The 18,735-nt window shown below is 55.8% G+C and overlaps 1 protein-coding gene across 1 annotated transcript in view; it reads left to right on the top strand.

Annotated features, from left to right (window-relative positions):
- LOC116938077 (G protein-coupled receptor kinase 3) overlaps positions 1 to 18,735 on the top strand; it is a 46,767-nt gene continuing 28,032 nt past the window's right edge. Inside the window, exons 1-6 of the mRNA XM_076064174.1 lie at positions 1 to 86; positions 2,793 to 2,892; positions 7,525 to 7,606; positions 9,955 to 10,085; positions 12,014 to 12,108; positions 13,652 to 13,759. Coding sequence (XP_075920289.1) covers positions 1 to 86; positions 2,793 to 2,892; positions 7,525 to 7,606; positions 9,955 to 10,085; positions 12,014 to 12,108; positions 13,652 to 13,759 — 602 coding nt within the window. The remainder of the gene's footprint in view (positions 87 to 2,792; positions 2,893 to 7,524; positions 7,607 to 9,954; positions 10,086 to 12,013; positions 12,109 to 13,651; positions 13,760 to 18,735) is intronic.

The raw sequence follows: 18,735 nt of genomic DNA on the forward strand, positions 1-18,735 counted from the left end.
ATGAACGATTTCAGCGTCCACCGGATCATCGGGCGCGGGGTTTTTGGTGAAGTCTACGGCTGCCGTAAGGCCGACACGGGAAAGATGTGAGACTCCTCACCCGCACGCTCACCCTCACCCACACCCACACCCACACGCTCACCTACATGCTCACCACCACCCTCACCCACACCCTCACCCTCACCCACACCCTCACCCACCACCCTCACCCACACCCTCACCCACACCCTCACCCACACGCTCACCCTCACGCTCACCACCACCCTCACCCACACGGCTCACCCTCACCCGCACGCTCACCCTCACCCACACGCTCACCCTCACCCTCACCCACACGCTCACCTACATGCTCACCAACCACCCTCACCCACACCCAACACCCTCACCCACACCCTCACCCACACGCTCACCCTCACCCACACCCTCACCCTCACCCACACCCTCACCTACACCCTCACCCACACCCTCACCCACACGCTCACCACCAGCCTCACCCACACGCTCACCCTCACCCGCACGCTCACACCAGCCTCACCCACACCCTCACGCTCACCCTCACCCACACGCTCACCACCAGCCTCACCCACACACTCACCTACACCCCCACCTACATGCTCACCTACACGATCACCTACACGCTCACCCACACCCTCACCCACACCCACACCCTCACCCACATGCTCACCCATCCTCCTTGTCCATTCACCCTGCCACTCACTGTCTATCTGTCTGTGTATCATCTCCAATGTGCGTGTCTGTGTGTGTCTTCTATATCTGTGTGTGTGTGTGTCTCCCACTGTGTGTGAGATGGGGCCTTACCATCAGCCCCACCAAAACTAAGCACCTGCCTGGGTATTTGTACCATCGGACACTCCACCCCCACAACTCCCAATTGTTGATGGGGCAGTTGTGGAGAGAGTGGAGAGTTTCCCATGCCTGGGCAGTGTGCTTATGACTGGCTCCGGTTTAACAGCAGAGGTCTCACTGCGAATCAGTCGAGCGGCAATATCTTTTCATCGGTTGCGTAACGCTGTGTGGAAGCTACCTGGTCTGTCTGTCGCTCCGCACTAAGCTTCAGGTCTTCTCGGCCACGGTCATTCCCTCCCTTCTCTGCGCTTGCGAAACGTGGACCCCCCTAATGGAACATATCTTCGCCGGTTAGAAACATTTAGGCTGGCCTGCCTACGATCCATCCTGGGTTTAACCAGACTGGATTGTGTGAGGAGCTCACAAATCCTTGAAAGATCTGGGCAAGGTCCCATCGGTGAGCTCCTCCCGGCGGGCAAGGCTGCGATGGCTGGGTCATGTAGTCCGCATGCCCAGCCAACGCATGCCGAAACAGCTTTTGTTTGGCCGGATTGAGGGGGCTAAGCGGGCGCGGCACGGGCTAGAGAAGAGATGGAATGATGTGGTACAGGAGGACGTGGAGCTGAGTGGACTTGCCGATGACTGGTACCAGCGGTGTCAAGATCGGCCTCTGTGGAGGAGGCTCGTGAAGGATGCTACTGGGCAGTTGGAGGTAGTCGCCCTCCAACAACAACGGAGGGCGGAGGAGCGACGCTCAGAACAACGAGCGGAGCGCCGGGTGGCTAAAGCACAGCAGGTTGGCACAGTAGGGGGCACAGGTGGTGCATCAGCCAGTCATCTCAGTCAGTCGACCCGTGGCACCTGGGTCTGCCCCGTGACCTCCTGCCAGCGGGCGTTCGACACTTCACGTGGCCTCAGGGTGCACATAGCCTGGCACAAGCGTCGTGGTGACGTCACCGCCACTTAGTGGCGAATGGCGGTTGTTGTTGTTGTATCTGTGTGTGTGTATCTCTGTGTATGTGTGTATCTCTGTGTGTGTATCTCTGTGTATATCTCTGTATGTGTGTGTGTATCTCCGTGTGTATCTCTGTGTGTGTATCTCTGTGTGTGTGTGTATCTCTTTGTATGTGTATCTGTGTGTGTGTGTATCTGTGTGTGTATCTCTGGGGGGAGCGGTGGTGTAGGGTTTCGTGCTCCACTGCGAACCCGGCAGAGACCCCCGAGTTAGATTTCCACTCATGGCCACCACCACCGCCACCACCACCACGCCACCGCCACCACCACCGCCACCACCGCCATCACCGCCACCGCCACCACCACCGCCACCACCACCACCACCGCCACCACTACCGCCACCACCACCGCCATCACCACCGCCATCACCGCCACCACCACCACCGCCACCACCACCACCGCCACCACTACCGCCACCACCACCGCCATCACCACCACCGCCACCACCACCACCACCGCCACCACCACCACCGCCACCACTACCGCCACCACCACCGCCATCACCGCCACCACCGCCACCACCGCCGCCACCACTACCGCCACCACCACCGCCATCACCACCACCGCCCACCACTACCGCCACCACCACCGCCATCACCACCACCGCCACCACCGCCGCCACCACTACCGCCACCACCACCGCCATCACCGCCACCACCGCCACCACCGCCGCCACCGCCACCACCACCGCCGCCACCGGTCACAGAGATTATCTGACCTGGTCCTGGGCCTCCTCTAGGTCGACTCAGCCTGAAATGAGTTCTACCTGGTGTAGCTGTGGTGTGTGGTGAACATCGCCAGCACTGGGGGAGAGACAAAGGCGGCCGGGCGTGGTGCTGGTAGCCACCCACCCCCTCCGTGTGTGTAGCCACAGCTCCGGTAGCCTTCACAGGTGCTGTGAAAGCACTTGCCCCTTCAGCGTGTGAGAGGCTTCACGGGGGGAGGTGTGCACGTGTTTTTATTTTGAGCAGGTACGCCATGAAGTGTCTGGACAAGAAGCGAATCAAGATGAAACAGGGAGAGACGCTGGCACTTAACGAGAGGATCATGCTGTCCCTCGTCAGTACCGGGGTGAGCGTAGTACCCTCACCACTCCTCACCGCTACTCACCACTACTCAGAACAGACTCACACACGCAGACTCACACACGCAGACACACACGCAGACACGCACGCAGACACACACGCAGACACACACGCAGACACACACACACAGGCACACACACACACACACAGACTCACACACAGAGACTCACACAAAAGGCACACACACACACAGAGACTCACACACAGAGACTCACACACAGGCACACACAGATACTCACACACAGGCACACACACACAGACTCACACACATACACACGCGCAGACACAAACACAGACACACACACAGAGACTCACGCACAGAGACTCACGCACAGAGACTCATGCACAGAGACTCACGCACAGAGACTCACGCACAGAGACTCACACACAAAGACTCACACACAGAGACTCACACACAGAGACTCACACACAGACTCACACGCAGATTCACACGCAGATTCACACGCAGACACACACACAGAGACTCACACACAGAGACTCACACACAGGCACACACACACACAGACTCACGCACAGAGACTCACACACACAGAGACTCACACAGAGACACGCGCAGACACACACACAGACTCACACACACAGAGACTCACACACACAGACACACACACAGAGACTCACACGCAGACTCGCACACAGAGACTCACACACACAGAGACTCATATACACAGAGACTCACGCACAGAGACTCACACACAGAGACACACACACACACACACACAGACACACACACACAGACTCACACACACACAGACTCACACACACAGACACACTCACACACAGACTCACACACACACAGACTCACATACACAGAGACTCACGCACAAAGACTCACGCACAGAGACTCACACACAGAGACACACACACACAGACTCACACACACAGACTCACACACACAGACTCACACACACACAGAGATTCACACACAGAGACTCACGCACAGAGACTCACGCACAGAGACTCACGCACAGAGACTCACACACAGAGACTCACACACAGAGACTCACACACAGACTCACACGCAGACACACGCACACAGACTCACACACGGAGACTCACACACACAGAGACTCACACACAGAGACTCACACACAGGCACACAGACTCATACACAGACACACACACAGAGATTCACACACAGAGACGCGCACACAGAGACTCACGCACAGAGACTCACACACACAGAGACTCACACAGAGACACGCGCAGACACACACACAGACTCACACACACACAGACTCACACACACAGAGACTCACACACACAGACACACACACAGAGACTCACACGCAGACTCACACACAGAGACTCACACACACAGAGACTCACATACACAGAGACTCACGCACAAAGACTCACGCACAGAGACTCACACACAGAGACACACACACAGAGACACACACACACAGACTCACACACACAGAGACTCACACACACAGACACACACACACACAGACACACTCACACACAGAGACACACACAGAGACTCACACACGCAGATTCACACGCAGATTCACACGCAGACACACACACAGAGACTCACACACAGAGACTCACACACAGGCACACACACACACAGACTCACGCACAGAGACTCACACACACAGAGACTCACACAGAGACACGCGCAGACACACACACAGACTCACACACACAGAGACTCACACACACAGACACACACACAGAGACTCACACGCAGACTCGCACACAGAGACTCACACACACAGAGACTCATATACACAGAGACTCACGCACAGAGACTCACACACAGAGACTCACACACAGAGACACACACACACAGACACACACACACAGACTCACACACACAGAGACTCACACACACAGACACACTCACACACAGACTCACACAGACTCACATACACAGAGACTCACGCACAAAGACTCACGCACAGAGACTCACACACAGAGACACACACACACAGACTCACACACACAGAGACACACACACAGACTCACACACACACAGAGATTCACACACAGAGATTCACGCACAGAGACTCACGCACAGAGACTCACGCACAGAGACTCACGCACAGAGACTCACGCACAGAGACTCACGCACAGAGACTCACACACAGACTCACGCGCAGAGACTCACACACAGAGACTCACACACAGAGACTCACACACAGACTCACACGCAGACACACACACACAGACTCACACACAGAGACTCACACACAGAGACTCACACACAGGCACACAGACTCACACACAGACACACACACAGAGATTCACACACAGAGACGCGCACACAGAGACTCACGCACAGAGATTCACACACACAGAGACTCACACAGAGACACGCGCAGACACACACACAGACTCACACACACACAGACTCACACACACAGAGACTCACACACACAGACACACACACACACAGAGACTCACACGCAGACTCACACACAGAGACTCACACACACAGAGACTCACATACACAGAGACTCACGCACAGAGACTCACACACAGAGACACACACACAGAGACACACACACACAGACTCACACACACAGAGACTCACACACACAGACACACACACACAGACACACACACACAGACACACTCACACACAGAGACTCACACACACAGAGACTCACACACACAGAGACTCACACACACAGAGACTCACACACACAGATACACACACACAGACTCACACACACACAGAGCCTCACACACACAGAGGCTCACACACAGAGACTCACACACAGAGACACACACACAGAGACTCACACACACAGACTCACACACACAGACTCACACACACACACTCACACACAGAGACTCACACACGCAGGCACACGCGCAGACACACGCGCAGACACACGCGCAGACACACGCGCAGACACACACAGAGACTCACACACACAGACTCACACACAGAGACTCACACACAGAGACTCACACAGAGACTCGCACACAGGCACACACACACATGTTGATGGTGATGATGTTTACGGTGGTGATGATATTGATGGTGTTGATGGTGATGATGTTGATGATGGTGATGATGGTGATGATCTTGATGGTGGTGATGATGTTGATGGTGGTGATGATGGTGATGATGTTGATGGTGATGATGATGATGGTGATGATGTTGATGGTGGTGATGGGGGTGATGGTGATGGTGGTGATGGTGGTGATGATGGTGATGATGGTGATGATGTTGATGGTGGTGGTGATGGTGATGATGTTTATGATGTTGATGGTGGTGATGGTGGTGATGGTGATGATGTTGATGGTGGTGATGATGGTGGTGATGATGGTGATGGTGGTGATGATGTTGTTGATGATGTTGATGGTGGTGATGATGTTGATGGTGATGATGGTGGTGATGTTGATGGTGGTGATGATGGTGGTGATGGTGATGATGGTGGTGATGGTGATGATGTTGATGATGATGTTGATGGTGATGTTGATGATGATGATGTTGATGGTGGTGATGATGGTGATGGTGGTGATGATGTTGGTGATGTTGATGGTGGTGATGGTGGTGATGGTGATGATGTTGATGGTGGTGATGGTGGTGATGGTGATGTTGATGGTGGTGATGATGGTGATGGTGGTGATGGTGGTGATGATATTGATGGTGGTGATGATGGTAATGGTGGTGATGATGTTGATGATGTTGATGGTGGTGATGGTGATGGTGATGATGGTGGTGATGGTGGTGATGATGTTGTTGATGATGTTGATGGTGGTGATGGTGATGATGGTGGTGATGGTGGTGATGATGTTGTTGATGATGTTGATGGTGGTGATGGTGATGGTGGTGATGGTGATGGTGGTGATGGTGATGATGGTGGTGATGATGGTGGAGATGATGGTGGTGATGATGTTGATGGTGATGATGGTGGTGATGATGATGGTGGTGATGATGGTGGTGATGGTGATGATGTTGATGGTTGTGATGATGGTGGTGATGATGTTGATGGTGGTGATGTTGATGGTGGTGATGGTGATGATGGTGATGATCGTGATGATCTTGATGGTGGTGGTGATGTTGATGATGGTGGTGATGATGATGGTGGTGATGATGATGATGGTGGTGATGGTGATGGTGATGATGATGGTGATGATGGTGATGGTGATGATGATGGTGGTGATGATGGTGGTGGTGGTGATGATGGTGGTGATGGGGGTGATGGTGATGGTGGTGATGGTGGTGATGATGGTGATGATGGTGATGATGTTGATGGTGGTGGTGATGGTGATGATGTTTATGATGTTGATGGTGGTGATGGTGGTGATGGTGATGATGTTGATGGTGGTGATGATGGTGGTGGTGATGATGTTGATGGTGATGATGGTGGTGATGATGATGGTGATGATGGTGATGATGATGGTGGTGATGGTGGTGATGATGGTGATGATGCTGATGTTGATGGTGATGATGATTGTGATGATGGTGATGTTGATGGTGATGATGATGGTGATGATGATGGTGATGATGATGATGGTGATGATGATGGTGATGATGGTGATGATGGTGGTGATGGTGATGGTGGTGATGGTGATGATGGTGATGATGATGGTGATGATGATGATGGTGATGATGATGTTGATGTCGTTACAGCAAGACTGCCCGTTCATCGTGTGCATGACGTACGCCTTCCACACGCCCGACAAACTCTGCTTCATCCTGGACCTCATGAACGGTGGGTGGTTGTGGGTGGTTGTGGGTGGGTGTGGGTGGGTGTGGGTGGGTGTGGGTGGGTGTGGGTGTGTGTGGGTGGGTGTGGGTGGGTGTGGGAGCGTGTGTGGGTGGGTGTGGGTGGGTGTGGGTGAGTGTGTGGGTGGGTGTGTGTAGGTGGGTGTGGGTGAGTGTGGGTGAGTGTGTGGGTGGGTGTGGGTGGGTGGGTGTGTGGGTGTGTGGGTGGGAGGGTGTGGGTGGGTGTGGGTGGGTGTGGGTGAGTGTGGGTGAGTGTGGGTGGGTGGGTGAGTGTGGGTGGGTGAGTGTGAGTGTGGGTGGGTGAGGGTGGGTGAGTGTGGGTGAGTGTGGGTGAGTGTGGGTAGGTGAGTGTGGGTGGGTGAGTGGGCTGTGTGGGTGAGTGTGGGTGGGTGAGTGTGGGTGGGTAAGTGGGCTGTGTGGGTGAGTGGGCTGTGTGGGTGAGTGTGGGTGGGTGAGTGGGCTGTGTGGGTGGGTGAGTGGAGAGTTTCCCATACCTGGGCAGTGTGCTTATGACTGGCTCCGGTTTGACAGCAGAGGTCTCACTCCGAATCAGTCGAGCGGCAATATCTTTTCATTGGTTGCGTAACGCTGTGTGGAAGCTACCTGGTCTGTCGCTCCGCACTAAGCTTCAGGTCTTCCCGGCCACGGTCATTCCCTCCCTTCTCTACGCTTGCGAAACGTGGACCCCCCTACTGGAACATCTTTGCCGGTTAGAAACATTTCGGCTGGCCTGCCTACGATTCATCCTGGGTTTAACCAGACTGGATTGTGTGAGGAGCTCACAAATCCTTGAAAGATTTGGGCAAGGTCCCATCGGTGAGCTCCTCCGGCGGGCAAGGCTGCGTTGGCTGGGTCATGTAGCCCGCATGCCCAGCCACCGCATGCCGAAACAGCTTTTGTTTGGCCGGATCGAGGGGGCTAAACGGGCGCGTTACAGGTTAGGGAAGAGATGGAGTGATGTGGTACAGGAGGACGTGGAGCTGAGTGGACTTGCCGATGACCGGTACCAGCGGTCTCAAGATCGGCCTCTGTGGAGGAGGCTCGTGAAGGATGCTACTGGGCAGTTGGAGGCAGTCGCCCTCCAACAACAACGGAGGGCGGAGGAGCGACGCTCACAACAACGAGCGGAGCGCCGGGTGGCTAAAGCACAGGAGGTTGGCACAGTAGGGGGCACAGGTGGTGCATCAGCCACTCATCTCAGTCATCTCAGTCAGTCGACCCGTGGCACCTGGGTCTGCCCCGTGACCTCCTGCTTCACGTGGCCTCAAGGTGCACATGGCCTGGCACAAGCGTCGTGGTGACATCACCGCCACTTAGTGGCGAACGGCGGTTGTTGTTGTGGGTGAGTGGGTGAGGGTGTGTGGTTGAGAGTGTGGGTGTGTGGGTGAGAGTGTGGGTGAGTGTGGGTGGGTGGGTGAGTGAGAGTGGGTGTGGTGGTGTTCGTGTTGATGATGGTGGTTGTGGTGATGGTGGTTGTGGTGATAATGATGGTGGTTGTGGTGGTTGTTGTACAGTAGGCGACCTGCACTACCACCTCTCCCAGCACGGAGTGTTCACTGACAAGGAGATGATGATGGTGGTTGTGGTGATGGTGGTTGTGGTGATGGTGGTTGTGGTGATGGTGGTTGTGGTTGTGGTGATGGTGGTTGTGGTGATGGTGGTTGTGGTTGTACAGGAGGCGACCTGCACTACCACCTCTCCCAGCATGGAGTGTTCACAGACAAGGAGGTGATGATGGTGGTTGTGGTGATGGTGGTTGTGGTTGTGGTGATGGTGGTTGTGGTGATGGTGGTTGTGGTGATGGTGGTTGTGGTTGTTGTACAGGAGGCGACCTGCACTACCACCTCTCCCAGCACGGAGTGATCACAGACAAGGAGATGGTGATGGTGGTTGTGGTGATGGTGGTTGTGGTGATGGTGGTTGTGGTGATGGTGGTTGTGGTGGTTGTTGTTGTGGTTGTGGTGATGGTGGTTGTGGTTGTCGTGATGGTGGTTGTGGTGGTTGTTGTACAGGAGGCGACCTGCACTACCACCTCTCCCAGCACGGAGTGTTCACGGACAAGGAGATGGTGGTTGTGGTGATGGTGGTTGTGGTTGTGGTGATGGTGGTTGTGGTTGTGGTGATGGTGGTTGTGGTGATGGTGGTTGTGGTGATGGTGGTTGTTGTTGTACAGGAGGCGACCTGCACTACCACCTCTCCCAGCACAGAGTGTTCACGGACAAGGAGATGATGATGGTGGTTATGGTGATGGTGGTTGTGGTGATGGTGGTGATGGTGGTTGAGGTTGTGGTGATGGTGGTTGTGGTTGTGGTGATGGTGGTTGTGGTTGTACAGGAGGCGACCTGCACTACCACCTCTCCCAGCACGGAGTGTTCACAGACAAGGAGATGCGCTTCTACGCAGCGGAGATCATCCTGGGCCTGGAGCACATGCACAACCGCTCCGTGGTCTACCGAGACCTCAAGGTGAGCTCACCACACGCTCACCGCACGCTCACCCACACGCTCACCACACGCTCACCCACACGCTCACCCACACGCTCACCACACGCTCACCCACACGCTCACCCACACGCTCGCCCACACGCTCACTCACACGCTCACCCACACGCTCACCCACACGCTCGCCCACACGCTCACCCACACACTCACCCACACGCTCACCCACACGCTCACCCACACACTCACCCACACACTCACCCACATGCTCACCCACACGCTCACCCACACGCTCACCCACACGCTCACCCACACGCTCACCCACACTCTCACCCACACGCTCACCCACACACTCACTCACCCACTCAATCTCTCACCCACTCACTCACCTGCCCACCCACTCACCCACACGCTCACCCACACACTCACCCACACACTCACCCACACACTCACCTGCCCACCCACTCACTCGCTCACCCACTCGTTTGCTCTCCCACACACAATACGTCCCCACCTACCCAGCCCCCACCTACCCACTCACCCACCCAGCTACTTACCCACCAACTCACTCACCCACCAACTCACCCACCGACTCACCCACCCACCCACTCACTCACCCACCTACCTACCCACCCACTCACCCACCAACTCACTCACCCACCAACTCACTCACCCACCCACCCACCGACTCACTCACCCACCTACCCACCCACTCACCCACCAACTCACTCACCCACCAACTCACTCACCCACCCACCAACTCACCCACCCACCAACTAACTCACCCACCAACTAACTCACCCACCAACTCACTCACCCACCAACTTACTCACCCACCAACTCACTCACCCACCCACCCACCAACTAACTCACCCACCAACTCACCCACCTACCAACTCACCCACCAACTCACTCACCCACCCACCAACTAACTCACCCACCAACTCACTCACCCACCAACTTACTCACCCACCAACTCACTCACCCACCCACCAACTAACTCACCCACCAACTAACTCACCCACCAACTAACTCACCCACCTACTCACTCACCCACCGACTCACCCACCCACCCACCGACTCACCTACCCACCAACTCACCCACCCACCTACCCACCCACTCACCCACCGACTCACCTACCCACCTACTCACCCACCAACTAACTCACCCACCCACTCACCCACCTACTCACTCACCCACCAACTCACCCACCCACCAACTCACCCACCTACCCTCACCCACCCACCTACTTGTATGTGTCTGTGAGTGTGATGTTGAGCGGTGGTGCAGCGGTTAGCGCTACGCTACGCTATGAACCTGGCGACCTGAGTTCAATTCCCGCTCACGGCCAACACCAGCGACGATTATCTGAACCGGTCCTCCCCTAGGTCGACTCAGCCTCAACTGAGTAGCTGGTGCAGCGGTGTGTAGTGAACATCGCTACTGGGGAGACAAAAGCGGCCGGGCGTGGTGCTGGCCACTCACCCCCTCCTGTGCCGTGCCGGTCTTCATAGGTGCTCGCTAACAGCACTTGCCCCTACAGTCTGTTAAGGCTGCACGGGGATCTTTAGCTTTTTCTCTGTGTGTGTGTGTGTCCGTGTGTGTGTGTCTGAGCGTGTGTCTGTGTGTGTCTGTGTGTCTGTATGTGTCTGAGCGTGTGTCTGTGTGTGCGTGTGTGTCTGTGTGTGTGTCCGTGTGTGTGTGTCTGAGCGTGTGTGTGTGTGTCCGTGTGTGTGTGTCTGTGTGTGCGTGTGTGTCTGAGCGTGTGTGTCTGAGCGTGTGTCTGTGTGTGTCTGTGTGTCTGTGTGTGTCTGAGCGTGTGTCTGTGTGTGTGTGTGTGTGTCTGTGTGTGTGTCCGTGTGTGTGTGTCTGAGCGTGTGTCTGTGCGTGTGTCTGTGTGTGTCTGTGTGTGTGTGCGTGTGTCTGTGTGTGTGTCCGTGTGTGCGTGGTCTAGCCGGCCAACATCCTGCTGGACGAGCATGGCCACGTCCGCATCTCAGACCTCGGCCTGGCCTGCGACTTCTCAAAGAAGAAGCCCCACGCCAGCGTGTGAGCTCACCACCACGCTCACCACCACGCTCACCACCACGCTCACCACCACGCTCACCACCACACTCACCACCACACTCACCAACACGCTCACCACCACACTCACCACCACACTCACCCGCACACTCACCACCACACTCACCACCACACTCACCCGCTCAGTCGCTCAGCCAGTCACTCAACCGCACACTCACCCGCTCACCCGCACACTCACCCGCTCAGCCGCTCACTCGCACGCTCACCCGCTCACTCGCTCACCCGCTCACCCGCTCACTCGCTCACCCGCTCACTCGCTCACCCGCTCAGCCGCACACTCAACCGCTCACCCGCCCAGCCACTCACTCGCCTGCTCGCTCGCTCACTTGCACACTCACTCGCTCACTCACTCACTCACCCTCTCACTCACCCACTCACTCACCCACGCACTCACTCACTCACTCACACGCTCACACTCACCCACGCACTCACTCACCCACTCACTCACCCGCTCACTCACACGCTCACACACACCCACGCACTCACTCATCTGCTCACTCACATGCTCATACACACCCACGCTCACACACACTCACCCACTCACTCACTCACCCACTCACTCACACGCTCACCCACTCACTCAGACGCTCACCCACACCCACCCACGCACTCACTCACTCACACGCTCACTCACTGACACGCTCACACCCACCCACTCACTCACTCACTCACCCACTCACTCACACGCTCACACCCACTCACTCACTCACCCACTCACTCACACGCTCACCGACTCACTCACTCACCCACTCACTCACACGCTCACCCACACCCACGCACTCACTCACTCACATGCTCACTCACTCACACACTCACACCCACTCACTCACTCTCCCACTCACTCACCCACTCATTCACCTACTCACTCACACGCTCACACACACCCACGCTCACACCCACACCCACGCTCACATACACTCACTCACCCACGCACTCACTCACTCACTCACCCACTCATCTGCTCACTCACCCGCTCACTCACGCACTCACTCACACGCTCACCCACACCCACGCTCACACACACCTACTCACCCACTCACTCACACGCTCACTCACACGCTCACACTCACCCACGCACTCACCCACTCACTCACCCACTCACTCACACTCATCCACGCACTCACCCACTCACTCACACTCACCCACTCACTCACCCACTCACTCACCCACCCACTCACTCACTCACACACACTCACTCACCCACGCACTCACCCACTCACTCTCCCACTCACTCACACTCACCCACGCACTCACCCACTCACTCACACACACCCACTCACCCACTCACTCTCCCACTCACTCACACTCACCCACGCACTCACCCACTCACTCACACACACCCACTCACCCACTCACTCACCCACTCACTCACACACTCACTCACCCACTCACTCACCCACTCACTCACCCACTCACTCACCCACTCACTCACTCACCCACTCTTCTGCTCACTCTATCTCCCCTCTCTCTCCCACCCTCCCACCCTCCCCACTCCCCCCGTGTGTAGGGGTACTCATGGCTACATGGCCCCCGAGGTTCTGCAGAAGGGGACGGCTTACGACAGCAGCGCCGACTGGTTCTCTCTGGGCTGCATGCTCTTCAAGTTGCTACGGGGGTACAGCTACACACAGCTACACACACACAGCTACACACACACACAGCTACACACAACAACAACAACCGCCATTCGCCACTAAGTGGCGGTGACGTCACCACGACGCTTGTGCCAGGCTATGTGCACCCTGAGGCCACGTGAAGTGTCGAATGCCCGCTGGCAGGAGGTCACGGGGCAGACCCAGGTGCCACGGGTCGACTGACTGAGATGACTGGCTGATGCACCACCTGTGCCCCCTGCTGTGCCAACCTGCTGTGCTTTAGCCACCCGGCGCTCCGCTCGTTGTTCTGAGCGTCGCTCCTCCGCCCTCCGTTGTTGTTGGAGGGCGACTACCTCCAACTGCCCAGTATCATCCTTCACGAGCCTCCTCCACAGAGGCCGATCTTGACACCGCTGGTACCGGTCATCGGCAAGTCCACTCAGCTCCACGTCCTCCTGTACCACATCACTCCATCTCTTCTCTAGCTCGTCCCGCGCCCGCTTAGCCCCCTCAATCCGGCCAAACAAAAGCTGTTTCGGCATGCGGTGGCTGGGCATGCGGGCTACATGACCCAGCCAACGCAGCCTTGCCTGCCGGAGGAGCTCACCGATGGGACCTTGCCCAGATCTTTCAAGGATTTGTGAGCTCCTCACACAATCCAGCCTGGTTAAACCCAGGATGGATCGTAGGCAGGCCAGCCTAAATGTTTCTAACCGGCGAAGATGTTCCATTTTGGGGGGTCCACGTTTCGCAAGCGCAGAGAAGGGAGGGAGTGACCGTGGGCGAGAAGATCTGAAGCTTAGTGCGGAGCGACAGACCAGGTAGCTTCCACACGGCGTTACGCAACCGATGAAAAGATATTGCCGCTCGACTGATTCGGAGTGAGACCTCTGCTGTTGAACTGGAGCCGGTCATAAGCACACTGCCCAGGTATGGGAAACTCTCCACTCTCTCCACAACTGCCCCATCACCGATTGGGAGTTGGGGGGGTGGAGTGTCCAATGGTACAAAATACCCAGGCAGGTGCTTAGTTTTGGTGGGGCTGATGGTAAGGCCCCATCTCTTAGTGGCACGCTCCAGTCTCAGCAGCAGCGTCTCCAACTCCTCCTCTGACTGAGCAGCTATTACCAAATCATCGGCATACATAACGTGGTTGAGCAATTGGGAGCCATCCCTTGACCGCACCCGGGCATCGATCAGCCTCCCATTATATCTGTACCATATGGAGATTCCCCCGGTACAGCTATTGAAGGCTTCACGAACTACGTGGTCAAAATAGATGTTAAATAATGTGGGAGCCAGAGGACATCCCTGTCGCATCCCAAGGTGTACAGGGAATGGCTCTGACTCCCGGCCACGTAGTTTTACCTGCGCCCGCTCACCATCATGAAGGTCCTTAATGATCGTGAGCAGAGGGTCAGGGACTCCAAAAGCACGAAGAACAACCCAGAGCCCAGGCCTACTGATGGTATCATAGGCCTTGACCAGGTTAATAAAGCAGAGATTTAGGTCTTGTTGGAATTCCCTACACCTCTGCTGTAGCAGAAAATATGGCATCTGTGCAGGACCGCCCTTTCCTGAAATCGCATTGGGGCTCTGCAAGCCTCTCCTCAGCATACTTAGCAAGGTGATGTTGAATAATCCTTTCCAGGACCTTTCCCGGCACACTGAGGAGTGAGATGCCCCTGTAGTTGTTACAGTCTGTGCGGTCCCCCTTCTTGAAGAGGGGGACCACCAGGGCATCCTTCCAATCCTGCGGAACCTGTCCAGTGGCCCAGACTGTTGTTATGATGTCATATAGGGCAGTCTGTGCACAAACGCCACCCTCCCTCAGCATTTCGCTTGGGAGATCATCTCTGCCCGGTGCCTTTCCTCGTCTCAGACTCCGGATCGCCTTCAGTACTTCCTCAACAGATGGCATCTCAGCCAGCCACTCACAGGGGGTGACTTGTTCCAATATTTGAGGCACCGCAGCCTCAGCAGGGTCATCCCCACTTTGTGCCACGATGTTTTCCTGGCTGAGGGATTTCCCCTCCCCCAGCACCTCACAGAAATGCTCAGAAAATCTGCAAACCTGTTCCTGGGGGTCGGAGATTGGGTCACCGTTTTTTCCTCTAATGATGGTAATAGGTGTGGCGCTGCAGGTTACTTTTTTGATGGAGTTAAATAGAGATTTGTGATCACGGGCCACTGAGGCAGACTCCATCTCCTCAGCAACCCGCCACCACCACCCATCCTTGCAGCGCCTCATGGCTCTCCGTACCTCCGAGCGAAGGCTGCGGTAAGCCTCCTCATTCTCTGACATGGGATTCTGTAGCCGATGACAGTGGGCTTGTCGCTTTTTCTCAACCATCCTGAACACCTTCTCAGTCTGCCAGGGTCTCTGGGGAGGCCTGGACCGCGTACCCAAAGCAGCCATTGCAGCTGCATGAGTCACAGTCCTAAACCTCGCCCATTTACCCTCGACATCAGGAGGAGTGGGGGACGATGCCAACCCCAGCCGCACGCGATGATCAAATTCTCGCTTGCAACTTTCATCAGATAACTGAGACCAGGCCACTTTAGGTTGGAATGGGGTCCTGGGTGTACACCCACCACCGGAGTGGAAGAATGGCAGGCGCATCTTACAGATGACTAGTCGATGGTCAGAGGGCAGATCAGCTCCACGGTAGGTCCTGGTGTCAAGGACATGGGCTCGCATCCGCTGGTCCGTCACTATGTAGTCCAGCAGATGTTCTTGCTTGGACCCGGCATGCATCCATGATGTTGTGCGGATGCGCCGATGCCGGAACAGCGTGTTGGTAATTACAAGCCCATGGGCTGCACAACAATCTAGCAGCCTCCTACCGTTGTTATTGAGCTGATCTGGCTCATGCCCTCCAATCACTCCAGACCAGGTGCCAGCATCATGACCAACTCGGGCATTGAAGTCACCCAACATGATGATTCTATCCCGAGGTGCCACTTTAGCCAGCACCTGTGACAGGAGGTCATAGAAGGCATCTGACTCATCGGCTTTGCCTGCATCCCTCCACGGATGTTCATCTTCGGTGGGGGCATAAGTAACCACGACCACCACTCCTCGCCTCCGGTTGATGGGAAGGCGAGCCCAAAGTAGCCTGGGGCTTACAGCTTCCCACACCTCACCGCCACGCTCCCACACCCCCTTCATTCTTTTGTTTAAAAGAAGAGCCACACCCTGTTGTTTGCCATTCTGCTGCCCCGAGTAGAGGACTGTCCACCCCTCATGGTGGCAGGAGCCAGAACCGGTCCACCGGAGCTCCTGAATGCCACACAGATCCAGGCGGTACCGGTCCAGCTCCCGACAGAGGAGTGGCAGCCTCTCCTCCGCAGTGAGCGTTCGAACATTCCACGTGGCCATCCATAGTGGCTTTTCATTGTTTCTGGAGGAGATTCAATCTCCTGGCTCCGCCAATTGGGGTTTGGCCAGGAGACGTCATAGACTTCTGTCCCCCCGGGGCCTCCGGCACAAGCTTATTAGTTAGATATTTTAGTCGTGGTTTAGTGGTAATTTATTGAAGGTGGAGGGGTTACCAGCCCCTCGCACCCGTCCAAAGCCCCCGTTTAGCCCCTGTGGTGGACACAGACGCCATGAGGGGAGAGGGCCAATCTGAAATGAGGGGAGAGGGCCAATCGGAATTGGCTCTCTCCCCACAGCACTGTCCACGACAGAGTTGCCCGTCCGGCACCGCGAGGAGGTAGGGGGTTGTTTTGCCTGACAAAACCTGCTACACACAGCTACACACACACACAGCTACCCACAGCTACACACAGCTACACACACACAGCTACACACAGCTACACACAGCTGCGTGTCTCTCTGCGTGCCTCTGTCTCTCTGTGTGTCTCTGTGTCTCTCTGCGTGTGTCTCTGTATCTCTGTGTGTCTCTGCGTGTGTCTCTGCGTGTGTCTCTCTGTGTCTCTCTGCGTATGTCTCTTCGTGTGGCTCTCTGTGTCTCTGTGTGTCTCTGCGTGTGTCTCTGTATGTCTCTGTGTGTGTCTCTGTGTCTCTGTGTATCTCTGCGTGTGTCTCTGTGTATCTGCGTGTGTCTCTGTGTCTCTGCGTGTGTCTCTGTCTCTGCGTGTGTCTCTGTGACTCTGCGTGTGTCTCTCTGTGTCTCTCTGTGTCTCTGTGTGTCTGTGTGTGTCTCTGCGTGTGTCTCTGCGTGTCTCTCTGCGTGTGTCTCTGTGTCTCTGCTTGTGTCTCTGTGTCTCTGTGTGTCTGCCTGTCTCTCTGTGTCTCTGCTTGTGTCTCTGTGTCTCTCTGTGCCTCTCTGTGTCTCTGCATGTGTCTCTGCGTGTGTCTCTGTGTCTCTGTGTGTCTCTCTGTGTCTCTGCGTGTGTCTGCATGTCTGCGTGTGTCTCTGCATGTGTCTCTGTGTGTCTCTGCGTGTGTCTCTCTGTGTGTCTCTGTGTCTCTGTGTGTCTCTGTGTCTCTCTGTGTCTCTGTGTGTCTCTGTGTCTCTCTGTGTCTCTGTGTGTCTCTCCGTGTCTCTGCGTGTGTCTCTGTGTGTCTCTCTGTGTCTCTGCGTGTGTCTCTCTGTGTCTCTCTGTGTCTCTGTGTTTCTCTCTGTGTCTCTGTGTTTCTCTCTGTGTCTCTGTGTCTCTCTCTGTGTGTCTCTGTGTGTCTCTGTGTCTCTGCTTGTGTCTCTGTGTCTCTCTGTGTCTCTCTGTGTCTCTGTATCTCTGTGTCTCTGCGTGTGTCTCTCTGTCTCTGTGTCTCTGCTTGTGTCTCTGTGTCTCTCTGTGTGTCTGTGTGTCTGCCTGTCTCTCTGTGTCTCTCTGTGTCTCTCTGTGTCTCTGCTTGTGTCTCTGTGTCTCTCTGTGCCTCTCTCTGTCTCTGTATCTCTGTGTCTCTGCATGTGTCTCTGCGTGTGTCTCTGTGTCTCTGCGTGTATCTCCGTGTCTCTGTGTCTCTGCGTGTGTCTCTGCGTGTGTCTCTCTGTGTCTCTGTGTGTCTCTCTGTGTCTCTGCG

Source organism: Petromyzon marinus, unplaced genomic scaffold (assembly GCF_048934315.1).
Source record: "Petromyzon marinus isolate PM22_M1 ecotype Great Lakes invasive population unplaced genomic scaffold, UKy_Petmar_22M1.pri1.0 PM_Scaffold_351, whole genome shotgun sequence".
NCBI classification, from domain to species: Eukaryota; Metazoa; Chordata; class Hyperoartia; order Petromyzontiformes; family Petromyzontidae; genus Petromyzon; species Petromyzon marinus.